The sequence below is a fragment of the Struthio camelus genome, chromosome 12 (genome assembly GCF_040807025.1).
Source record: "Struthio camelus isolate bStrCam1 chromosome 12, bStrCam1.hap1, whole genome shotgun sequence".
Classification (NCBI taxonomy): Eukaryota; Metazoa; Chordata; class Aves; order Struthioniformes; family Struthionidae; genus Struthio; species Struthio camelus.
Genome location: NC_090953.1, coordinates 13,102,432 through 13,115,180, shown reverse-complemented (window position 1 = coordinate 13,115,180; position 12,749 = coordinate 13,102,432). Strand labels below are relative to the sequence as shown.

Here is a 12,749-nt window from a genome sequence, read left to right as displayed (position 1 = left end):
AAGGCATCTGAGGTCACTTCCAGTTCAGAATGGGGGAGATATGAGTGAGACAATAGCCCTCATCCTTGAGTCAGTCCCAAGCTTTCATAACGTCTTACAGATTTGCCTCTTATTACCTGTGGAAAATGTGACACTATTTCTTGTTATCATCAACTGCAGAAGATGAAAGGTGATTCTACTTGCTCACTGTCAGTATTTCTAATCTTTAATCCACTTTATCTTGAATTTAGTAATCTAAAAACCAACCAGGAAGAGTTTTTCCCTTTCTTCTATATTTCTTATTAGGAAAGCAAAATTTTTCTCCATGCATACAACTGACAAGATTCCTCATTTCAAAGCTTACAAAAGCATAGTATTGCAATGTGAACCTACTCGCATGGTGCGGTGGGCTCCTATGGGTCTGTGTTGTTGCTGTACTGCGGGCTGTACACACTGTGGAGTGCAGGGTCTGTGTGTTGATGTAACATGGATCATCAAAAAGATCTACTTTGTAGGCAGGCTTCAACAACGTTGTATCTTTTTTTGTCTTCTGTGATCTCTCACCGCTATTACCTGCAATGAATATATAGTATGCACAGAGTTCCTTTTCTTTTCTTGAGCTCAAGTAGCTACACAAGCTGAAATAGAAATATTGTTCTTATATATCCCACTAAAATTATTCAAAAGGAAAAGAAAAATTGGCTGATGAACTAGTTTTTCCTAATGGCTAGAAGGCACAGAATCACAGAACGGTTGAGGTTGGAAGGGACCTCTGGAGATCATCTAGTCCAACTCCCCCTACTCAAGCAGGGTCACCTAGGTCACCAGGATCATGTCCAGATGTCTTCTGAATATCTCCAAGGAAGGAGACTCCACAGCCTCTCTGGGCAACCTGGTCCAGTGCTCAGCCACCCTCACAGGAAAGAAGTTTTTCCTCATGTTCAGATGGAACTTCCCGTGGTTCAGTTTGTGCCCGTTGCCTCTCGTCCTATCGCTGGGCACCAATAGGAAGAGTCTGGCCCCATCCTCTTGACACCCTCCCTTCAAATACTTATACTCATTGATCCCCCCTCAATATTCTCTTCTCCAGGCTAAGCAGGCCCAGCTCTCTCAGCCTTTCCTCATACTAGAGATGCTCCAGTTCCTTAACCATCTTAGCAGCCCTTCAACTCGCTCCAGGTCTCTCTTGTACTAGGGAACCCAGAACTGGACATAGTACTCCAGGTGAGGCCTCACCAGGGCTGAGTAGAGGGGCAGGATCACCTCCCTCGACCTGCTGCCAACACTCTGCCTAATGCACCCCAGGATCCCATCGGCCTTCTTGGCCACCAGGCCACACTGCTGGCTCTCATGGTTAACTTGGTGCTCACCAGGACTCCCAGGTCCTTCTCTGCAGAGCTACTTTCCAGCAGGTCAACCCCCAGCCTGTCCTGTTGCATGGGATTATTCCTCCCCAGGGGCAGGACCCTGCACTTGTCTGTCTTCGTTGAACTTCAGGAGGTTCCCCTCCACCCACCTCTCCAGCCTGTCCAGGTCCCTCTGAATGGCAGCACAGCCTTCTGGTGTGTCAGCCACTCCTCCCAGGTTAGTATCATCAGCAAACTTGCTGAGGGTGCACTCTGTCCCTTCCTCCAGGTCATTGATGAATATATGGAACAAGACTGGACCCAGGACTGACCCCTGGGGGACACCACTAGCCACAGGCCTCCAACTAGACCCTGCGCCATTCACCACAACCCTCTGCGCTCGGCCATCCAGCCAGTTCTCAATCCACCTCACCGTCCACTCATCCAGCCCATGCTTCCTGAGCTTGCCTATGAGGATGTGATGGGAGACAGTGTCAAAAGCCTTGCTGACATCCACGTAGACAACATCCACTGCTCTCCCCTTATCTACCCAGCCAATCATCCCATCATAGAAGGCTATCAGATGGGTCAAGCATGATCTCCCTTTGGTGAATCCATGCTGACTACTCCTGATCACCTTCTTGTCCTCCACGTGCTTAGAGATGGCCTCCAGGATGAGCTGCTCCACTATCCTAAATGGGTTAGAATGAATTTTTCAAAAGTGTTCCACACTGGTTCAGCTCTTCTCCACTTACTGTCAGTACTGAAACTGCCACTGATTGAAAAGAAATTAATAAGTATGCCTCTAACAGAGGCACAAGCTGTATCCACTGCTTGGTGCAAAAACCCTTCCATTTCCCCCAGCATCCCCCTGCACCCAGGAAGAGCAAGGAAGATGGAAGAGGTGCTTTGCATCTCTGCCTGGGGAGCCAAAGCCACATCTGGCAGGTTCGGATCCTAGCCTAGAAAAAGGCTAACGGAATATCCCCTGCAGTCTATGAACATAATACTGTTTCAGCTAGCCAAATAGCACACATTTTTGCTCTTTAGCAAACATTTTATTCATAGATCTATTCATTCATTCTGTTATTTATTCACCCATTCTTTGTAGAAACCATTTAATTCTCCTTCCCTTAAATCAGAAATAGCACAAGAAACAGAACTATCCCCTGTAGACCCTGTAACAGAACCCTTCAGCAGTGCGAGTGGGAATTCAAAAAGGACCTCACTACACAGTGAAAAAGAGGAGCTGAGGAAACACGCTTAGGGCAGCAGCTCTGGCAAGGGACATCCAGAAAGGGCTGAAGGCTGGCGATCTCAAGGGGCAGCCGAGAGCAGGTTTCGCTCACATGAAACTGAGGTGGGCACAAAACCTGTGAGCAAAGGGAAGGAGCACAGCCCAGCAGGTGCCAGCACCCCTGCAGCCACGGCCACTGGCTCCACTGGAACAGCAGTGGCATGCCGATAGTTTGGGTCCCCCAAAGTATTTGTAGGGGGAATGGATATTTTCAGAGATTGTTAAGAGAGAAGTATTTTCCTTCTTCAAAGGGTATGAAAGGGAATAAAACAACAAAGGGTATAAAAGGGAATAAAACAACAAAGAACTACTGTAAAGTATCATGACAAGTAAAATGAGCAAGTCTGCCTGCAGACATGAAGACAGATTAGTGCCCTTTTGAAAAGCTGTAAGGCCTTTTTGTCTGTCTTCTATCTAGGGAACCAGAAATGACCTAGTAAGTAGAACACTTTTCACCATTGTATTGAAAGCAAAGGGGCAGCTCTTCCAGGCAATTTAGTTTGGTTACTTCTAAATATGCATGAGAAGGAAAACAGAGTCCATACCCACAGTTTTGTTTTCTTCTGGGCAATTTTCATATATATTGATGAATGTCGGGCTGCCTGTCTGCAGAAAAATCATAAAAATAGTCACATAAGCTCTTCTTTATAAACCCCAGATAACGTTATAATGTTCATGCACCAGTTAACCGGGATCCAGGTAACTAAACAAGTCATCTTAACAAAAATAATTTCCCATCTCCTTAAATCATGTTTTGTGCTGATATTTTTCTTTCTACAGGCATCATGTCAGAACATATGCCAACCCCCACAGAGACTGTTAACTAAGCAGTAATGTATCTAAGGCTTAGTATACTATGTTTCCATTTATATCATGACTGAAATGTGGTGTGAAAATGACCATAAATTTTAACACTAATTTGTACGTGTTAACCAATAAAGTCGCAATGCTCAACATCAGAAATGTCCTACCTTAAGTGACTAATGTAATTTTAACCCCTGTGTTACTTGTCCTGTCTGGCCTCCAGCTGCAGCTCAAGGCCTGTGGTCTTCTGTAAAACCTGTAGCCTATCCTGTGCAGATGGCACTGCATGGCAGTGTCTGGGCAGCTGAACTGAGCCCTAAATCTTCCTCTTTATTGGTAACGCATTGTTTCACTGTTAATTCTACAGGCATTGGCATAAAGGCGAAACCTTGATATGAAGCAAGATCTGTTTCAGCTGGAGGGCTAATTTTTGTCAGAAGTCACAAACATGACACTTGCGAGGGGGATAGCTTTGATGCTATAAACAGGACTCTGATGATCTCATTTGAAGGGCATGCCGCAGGACCAGAGTAACTCCTTGGCAATAAAATTTGTATTTTCTTTATGAATGTCCCTTGCAGTAAAAAAAAGGCAAAAGGACTACAGACATCATGGTGTGAAAGTGAAATGGTCACCAAGTTGTATGGGCAGCATTAAATGATCATCAGAAATGAAAGGAAATAACAAGAAAGTAACACCCCCCAGAAAAAAGGCAATCTCATTTATGTGATGTGTAGTGAACGAGCGGTGAGAGTGTGCTATACATCTTCAGGGAACCCCTGCTGCGAAGGGGGTTGCAAGGATAACTCCTTGCAACAGTTCTAGGCAGCTTTGAATGCTCACTCAGGCATAGCCAAACCCTCCTTCAGACAACCACTGTGTGTTGGCGTCCCAGAGCTGAGACTAAGATTTAAGTTTACCTCTGGAAAATTCATGGAGCAGCCATACAGCAACACAACCTAGTAGCAGTTGCCACCAGACACAACAAGCACTGGGGAGCAGCAGCTTCTCCTACAGGACCGCCTAGACTCCAACAGGCACGTCTGACCCCGCTGCCTCCAAGTAAAGCGATGGTGCCTGCTTCCCTGCATGTGGGAACGCTGGCATTTCCAAGAGTTAGCACAGCAGGCTTTCAAGTTTGTATAGCTAGTCTGAACTCTGCTGGCTTTACTTCCTGACTGCTTGTTTTCTTATTCCTGACTATCCCAGTCAAGAGCCATGGATATATGTATTTTTGCTGCCCTTGAATGCTGTGGATAATTTAATACAGTCTCTTGATACACTTCAAAGGTAACTAATGTTGTATATACATTACACTACGTAAATGTTGTATGTTCAGGTTGTAAAACATAATGGACAGGATGAAATAGTTATCTGATAGCAAGATCAGGAGCCAAGAAGCCCCAGATTTTGCAGATGTTCTCTTAGAGAAGCCATTTAAACGTTCATTTCCTTCTCACAGCTAACAAGTGAACAAGGGAATATAACAGTCTGCTAAAAGTACTCTAAGGACAAACAAGTTAATATTCAGAAAGTGCTCTGAGGTTCAAATATGTACTAAGCATCATTAAATCGACCCTAAAAAGAAGCCTTTTCCAGGGTAATCAGGACCCAATTCTAATGTTAATAGCATGCTTTACACCACAGTACCACTTAAGTTAGTATTCATTCACATAAGCAGTGAATAGTTATTCCAGAAGATGATGCACTTACCAAACAATACTGCTTTTTGCACTGTACAGGACAATTAGCCCTTTGGTCTGTTTGCACTTTCACTCGCATGTCCAATACTCCACCAGCGGGAGGCTCTTTCCCTGGAATTTCATTGTAATATTCATGATCCTCCCTCTCCTGTAAATTCCCAGATGATCCATCAGTATTCACTGCCTCACTAAAAAAATATGAAAAATAAACTGACTGATGCAATCAACTGCTTTCTAGTGCAGGCAAATGTTCCAAGTGTTTGTGCATCACAGAATACACAGATTAGCCATGCTGGGATTTTAAAGGTTTTGGGGCCATAAACTTTTACGGAGTTTCTTCTTTATTTTTCCAGTTACTTCTTTCTAAATTAAAAATGGAGTCACCCATAGTTCAGGCTGTAGGGAGGCAGAGTCATTTCCTGAGCACTGAACAGTCTGGCTCCCTTTTCTTTGCCTTGAAATTATGAGTGCTGCTTACTGAACTTTTTCTTAAGGAACAGAGTGCCAAAGCATCGTACATTAAGGCATCTACAGTGCAGTCTGTAAAACTAATTCCTCTGGCTTCTTATCTCAACCATATAAATCCAAGGAGAGTGTTTTGTGTGGGACTTAAAAGAGGAAATTAAAACCTCATGTGGCATTTGGCCTGCAACTGTTTAGAAAATCAAATATTGCTACCAAAAAAAAATGTAGTTTTCCAGAGTGGAATCTACTCTAATTTTAATATTCATAATCAATATAACTATCCTGTTTCAGCTTGAAGGAAAACTGAATGACACCAAGGATAGTGCACAATGTTTTTCTTGAGCTAAAACAGAATGACGACAGTTTAAATGAACAGCTGATAAACTGCGAAAGAACTAGGTGCTTCCTGTACTGTCTCCGGTCCTGAAATAAAAAGCTCATCTCAAATCTTACTTCTCTGCTTAACAAGAGTATAATTGGATAAAAGGCCTCAAGCAGGAAAGAGATAAAGTTCAAGTAGTTGATTATGTGATACACAGTGCAAGTATTTGATTATATGATTCAGAGTAGTTTGGAAGCGGGTGACTCATTCACACAGCAATACCCGCGTTTTCTGCCCGAGGACCGCTCTGCAGGACGGGCGCACGGAAGGAATCTGATTAGCATCTTCCACTTCTCATTGCTGGGATTTACTCGTGGTACAACCTAGCACAGTCTCCTAGGGGTTCCTCCTCTGGTTACTGTCCTCCAGGAAAACAGACCACTATTAGAAGCAGCATGGCAAAAAACACTATATATAATGAAAGAAATATAAATTGAAGGTGGTACTGCTGTTGCGTAACACAGCCCGCTTTGCTGCGCTGTGTTAGGCACCACACTAGCGATAGCGGCCGCCTGCACAGAGGCTCTGACTTTACAGCTTCACCTACTCGTGGGAGATTGCCAGCGATCAAATCGGGCATCTCGGTAAAGAAAGGAATGAACGAGCCTTGAAAAACACGCCTGGCTAACCTGTGAGGAGAGCCAGAAGCCTGGGCAAGAATATTCTGCCCAGTGCAAAGGAAAAAGGGTAACTGAACTGGGGACTCGCAGTCCAAAAATTAATCTAGATGCTATATTTTCATGTGTGCAGAAGACAGAACTTCATATGTCAAAACGCCCAGCGGTGTCTGTGTTTATTTCAGCGTGCAAGTCTGATATAACTCATACCAGGTGGAATTTCAGGCCCCTGCCAGGACATAAGCTGAAGAGCAGAAAGGTAAATTACAATTGCTTTTCTTCCCACCACCCGCTCTCCACAGCTGCGGTGAGCTTAACCTTGGCATGGTTGAGGACTGAGCTCAGTGTGTGTGCGCTTTATTTATAGAGCGGAACTTCTTCACTTCACTTACTCTGCCCTTACTTGGAAGCATTTGTTCCATTTATTTGCATGAATTAAAATAAGGCCGTTTTAGCTAGGGAACAATATAGTTGAATTTTATGTTGTTACGCACCTGTACAGATGTCACTGGAATCAGTGGAATTTACTAGAACAAGCTAATTTTAGTCTATTATATTCTGTTCATGCAGCATATATTTAAATTAGCGTAAGAATAGCATATCGAAAGGAACTTATTTATGGATCACTCTTTACAGCATATACTTTTCCTGAAAAGTAGCAAAGCCAAGCAAACTGCCAGTTAAGCGGCTGAGAACACCATGCTGACCTTTCGTTAGAAGCAACCAGGCTAGATGGATTCTTCAGGTACTGTTTGAACCGCAGCTCGAAAGCTTGCCCTATGGTATTTATTACGTCCTGCGCCATCCCATTGGGACATTCCAGTATGTGGCATGCTGCAAAGAGACACCTTTCTTTAATTAAAGTAAACATGCTTTATACCAGAAGATAGAGAGACAAGCTACGTTGCTTACAACAGCAAAGTTAGGCATGACGTTATGCATTTAAATAGCTTTAGGACATTATACACATTGAGATTTCTGATGTGTTAAGGAAATTGCTCTGGGTATATTTTAGTCATAATATCAACTTTTACCTCTATAAAATAAAACTCTCCATTTATGTTTCCTGCATGGAGCAGCTCCTGTATCTTCTGTTTTCTCCCTGCACAGTGGTAAGCACAGGCACAGGAGAGAACCTGCCCTGCAGGGGTGTGCGATTTTCGTAGGAAACAGCAAGAAAAGTAAGGCAAGTGTGGGCAGCCCCCGCAGCCCAGGGCCGCGCTCCTGCCACCAGTCCTGGCTCTCCTGTGCAACCTCGGGAAACTCGCGCCAGCGGTGAGCACCAAGCGCCCAGGACCGGCTCTCCCCTCCACAGAGCTGTCATGCAATACCGCAGGTTTTGTCTCACTTGTAAATTCTCAGTGTTGCATGGAAAGTGTGAAGTTTAAAGCCACAGTCTGCATGCTATCACCTGTTTCTGTACAGTGAAATTAGAAATCGTATGAAATATTGAACTATTCAACATCCCATTACATATACATATTACATACTGATGCAATATCTTGGTACAGATAAAGTGATCATATAAATATGTATAACAATTGAAAACTGTTTCCATACCTCTCTGATTGACAGGATCTTTTGCTACATATGCAACGTAGTCTGTTGTATCCTTTAGGAAAGAAAGAGACAAACATCTTTAAAATTATTATTACCAGCCACACTGCCAACGTAACAAAGTGACTGAGTAGAGAGATAAACATTTTTAGGCTGTAAAACGCATACTTTTTTCAGGAAAAAGAACTGGAGTTGCTGGCAAAGCGGACCAAGGGAAGGACCAACACCACTCGTGTGGATATGGATGCAGTAATTGTGCAGGAACAGTTTTCTTGTAACAAATGCAAGAGATTGTTTTGCATTATGTTTTCAATAAACAGTTTTGAGTTCCAAACTCTGTAACAGGAGCAAAAAGACAACCAGTGGCTCATCAGCAGACAGTGCTACTCTCTTCCGGTGCTTTCTCAAGGCTTACGTTCTCCCCTGCATGATGCTCCAGGACTCAGTGACCTCCAGGCACGTCGCTTCGCTGGGACGCTTCTTATCGGTGTCAGTGGAAGATAAAATAGTGCCAAAATACTGCAAGGAGCAAGTTAGAAATCTCCCAATTTTTCCTATGAAAGTTGGCTTTTAAGGGCATCATAGGGAAAACATGATCTTTAAAATATCACATAATACAATTGGTATCTGATCTCCATCATGACTGCCTGATTTTAGCCCGGCTAACATCAAGTTAAATTCCTTTGGACTTCAAGGCTGCTGAGATCAGACAACCTCAGCATAATCAGTTGTCTGTTTCAGATTCGCTTTCCAGGCAACATTAAAATAATAATCACTTTTTCTAGTGAAACTGAAAAGGGAACTGGAATAGAAAAATTAACATTTTTAGTCACATTGCAAAAGCAAAGAGCCACTTGATAATTCAGTGTTATAGTAAAAATGATGAGGTAATGAATAACATTATTTTAATAATTAAAGATGCATTTTGTTATTTTGGATCTTTAAGGCACGATGGGGAAAATGCAATTCGCTGCTTAGAGGCATGGCTCTCTTGAGGGAAGATGCAATCAGCTGGCAGGAAACAAAGGCCCCCATTTGCAATATGCACAAGAACAATCATTTAATAATTCACAATGAATGACAGAAGAAGCAGATCTTGGGGTCAGCAGAACTTGTCCTAGTCTTCTTTTTTTTTTTTTTTTTTAACTCTCTGAAGTTAATATCATTAAAACAAAGAAAACTAAATATTTCTTATGCATTTAGTGAACTTAATTTCCTTCCTTTTCCTCTCAGGTTTTTCTTAAAGCTCATAAATATTTTAGAATACATTTTTAAATGAATAAATGAATTAGATCTAGAGAGCAACGAGAGAAGTACAACAACTGGAGCCATGCCCACTTTTTTCTTTTTTCTAATATCTTTACAATGTTTAAGTACATGCATGGATGACTTTGCTCTAAAGTAAGGCCACCTCCAGAGCAGAATATTGCCATTCCTGAATAGCACAGAGTGATACTGAGCTGTGTTCAGCCCCTGATGTAGGGTTAAGCATGCAATTGCACATGGGGACAAGCAGAGAGACACATCCTATGGAAAGTATATCCTATTTTAACTGTAAAGAGAATTTTGGAAATATAACCTGAACAAGCCACCAGAACTCCCCCACATATGAAGTACTGCCAGATTTCTAGTCACCAACCATGATCGAGACCTCTGTTTTACATAATTTCCCAGTAATGTTGGTTCACAGCACAGAGCAGCCATGCTGGGGCTTTTCTTAGGTTCTCCCTGAGAGCAGAATATTAAGTATTAAAGATGTATTTAAATTGTTCAACTGTCAAGAAAATTGGAATTTTCTCTTTGAGTAAAGAGCACAGAAAATTAATATCTGAAAACATTTCTGGAAGGCAAAGGATACATATGCTACAACAAGATAAGGTAATTTATGTTAAGATTCAGACTGGACTTCAGTTAGCTGCAAAAAAAGAAACAATGAGCCTAAGAAAAAAGTGAATCCAACTTTATATAGGGGTTAAAGTTTAGATCTTACCATGAGAACTATTTCTATAGTTAGAAAAATAGCAAAGGATCCTCCCTGCATGCACTTAACAAGAGAAAAGCAAAAGGGAAGAGTTAATAAGAATATTATTGTACCACATCAGTGGCGCACACAGAATTTTAGCAACGAGAATTTTTGCTCTGACCAAAGTTTACTCAATTCCACCTCTAAAGGAAGGGACACAGGTAAGCTTAAGTCAAGGGGACCTTGGTTAAGCCAGTTCCTCGTATTACATAGAGCAACATCAAGCTTAGCAGCATGAGGCAGAAAGAAAAAGCAGCTTTGTGATGCTCAGCACAGCAGTGCACCAGCCTTTGGCGGCTACCTAGAAAACCACATCCCGAAAGGTCTGCAAAGCCCAGGGACCGTACTGTGCAGCGCGGCGTATTAGGATAGCACAGGTCTCTAAGGGTAAAGTTTGGATTAGAACCTCAAAACGCCTTAGTCATTAAACGGGATCTTCAGGGATCTAGTACTGAGGGACTGCGTTCTTGCAAGACCTCCCAGCTGGGTGCCGGGCCAACAGCGGGCAGCCTGCGCCCATCCCATTCTGGCTCCGCAGAGCTCCTGTTTGCAGGCACCTTGGGAAAGATCTCACCGAGCAGCTGGGCTGGCCCACATCAGCTGCAGGGCCCGCCAGGGAAAGCCACTCAACCACTTAGGGCCAGTTCCCAGCTAGTTTCCCCTGCCTGGTCGGTTTGCTAAATCCAAAGAGGCAGATTGGTCATTTTTCAGTTGAAGCTAGACCTGGCTTCCACCCCAATGTTATCAGGAACATGACCCAGAGCCTTCTATTTTCCTTGTTTCATAACAGAAGAACAAGGAGACATTTAACAAAACTAAAGGGCAGAAAATTCAAAACTGATAAGGAAAAAAAAAGGCAGGGCTGGGAACGTGCTTAGATTCAAAGAGGGGACAGGACAGGGTTATGGATGACAAATTCCCCACTTGTAGTCACCTCAAAAAAGAGTTTGGGAGAGGAGAGAAAACCTCTCACATGATAATGTCGCCCAGTTTATGACTATGATTCTAGAAGAAAAACCATATCCACAGAAAAAAGGGATTATGCCACGTCTGTTTCATAGGGGCTTTATCTGTTTGCCTTGAAATTCCTCTAAAATCTGGAGGTGCTGGTGCTGACCCCTTCTGTGATAAGGTACTGGACTGCAGGGGGCACAGACTCGACATAATTCCTATGTTTGTGTTCTTATTTTTAGTATTCCAAGTCAGGGGGATCTGGAGTGAACTGCGGCTCAGGGACAGATGATGGGAAAGGTACATATACGTGTCTAGCATAAAGATCCATTGAGTCTCTACTCTCAGTCTCCTTTCCAGCCCCAGTCCCTCAGTTTCCTTGTACTCTTGTCCTGATCCAGAACTGTGGTGTACCGTTAGTGCTTGCAGACAGGAAGGGATGAAGTAAAGTATTTGCAGGTGCTTTTTTTCCTCATAATAATTTCATTATACCTACAAAAGTGTATCTGATAAATCAATACTTACTGGGTCACCTCCAGAAGCAAATGAGATGGACTGCATGTGATGATTGGCAATAATCTGAAAAGCATGACAAACTAGTTAAATGTGCTCACATGCCATACATTTAGAAAACAGCAGAACACATAACTTAATGGAGCAAGCAATCAAGTTCATGACAACCCAATCCATTAATACATGCACATACCATTTGTGAAGGAAGAAGCTAGTGGTGGGACTATTTTTCAAGAATACATATTCATGTTTAGTAATATCTAGATTCCTGAGTAATCTTCCTTGAAGGGTTTCCAGAATGAATGCAGCCACCAACTTATAACCTGGTCAGTATGAAGCTACATGACACTTTGATAGAAGAGTAACTGGAGACAGCTGATACATTTACAAATTCTTGATAAATTAATTTAGTTGAAGATGACCAGAAGTTTATTTAAATGCACAGCTTGTATGATGATGAAGTTTTTATGAACATGCCCCAGTGACACTCCGATCATGTTCTCTCCCAGCACTAGCACTAAACTACTGCCCGTTACAGATTTCTCCAGCCAGATCAAGCATCAGCTTTCCTTAGTTTCACACATTACCTCATCTCTGGAGACAAACTGTTCTTTATTATAAAAATAAACTGCAACAGATTATGCAAGTGGGAACACATGAAATGTGGTGGCAGTGCAAGAGTGGAATAAACAGGATTTTCAATTTGCAAAGATCTAGTAAGTAAAGACCTGAACCCCCACGTGGGCACGTTAGTGCATTGGGAAGCAGATTTGTCCAGCTGGCTTTCAATCCTGTTACAAACACACGCAGTTTAGGAAGGCCATACTTCAGTTGTAGACCCCTGGGGTTTTGCCTGGTGTAGGGAAGCTCTTGGGTGCTGCACCCGAGAGGGAGGGACACCGGCGTGCCATCACCCATTACCCCACTGCGCCACGGGGGAATCCCAAGAGCTGCCGGCATTGGGCAGCCTTGCACCAGCATCAGTGCAGTGATTCCTTAAAACCAGTGAGTCAAAACCACCTCCCTGATGTTCCCCTGCTCCAACAAGGAGTAAAGCCAGCGCTGTCCCTGGGTGACATAATGCTCTGAGCTGAAGCCAAGAGTGGAAGGAA

General features: G+C 43.0%; 1 protein-coding gene across 3 annotated transcripts in view; it reads right to left on the bottom strand.

Annotated features, from left to right (window-relative positions):
• SHC4 (SHC adaptor protein 4) overlaps window positions 1-12,749 on the bottom strand; it is a 37,478-nt gene that overhangs the window by 3,293 nt on the left and 21,436 nt on the right. For 2 of the 3 annotated variants that reach the window (XM_009681353.2, XM_068958587.1), the window contains exons 5-10: window positions 11,650-11,703; window positions 8,154-8,205; window positions 7,301-7,427; window positions 5,140-5,317; window positions 3,168-3,228; window positions 373-552 (exon numbers count right to left, since the gene is read on the bottom strand). In XM_009681353.2, coding sequence (XP_009679648.2) covers window positions 373-552; window positions 3,168-3,228; window positions 5,140-5,317; window positions 7,301-7,427; window positions 8,154-8,205; window positions 11,650-11,703 — 652 coding nt within the window. The remainder of the gene's footprint in view (window positions 1-372; window positions 553-3,167; window positions 3,229-5,139; window positions 5,318-7,300; window positions 7,428-8,153; window positions 8,206-11,649; window positions 11,704-12,749) is intronic. The other variant, XM_009681354.2, reaches the window with a different exon arrangement.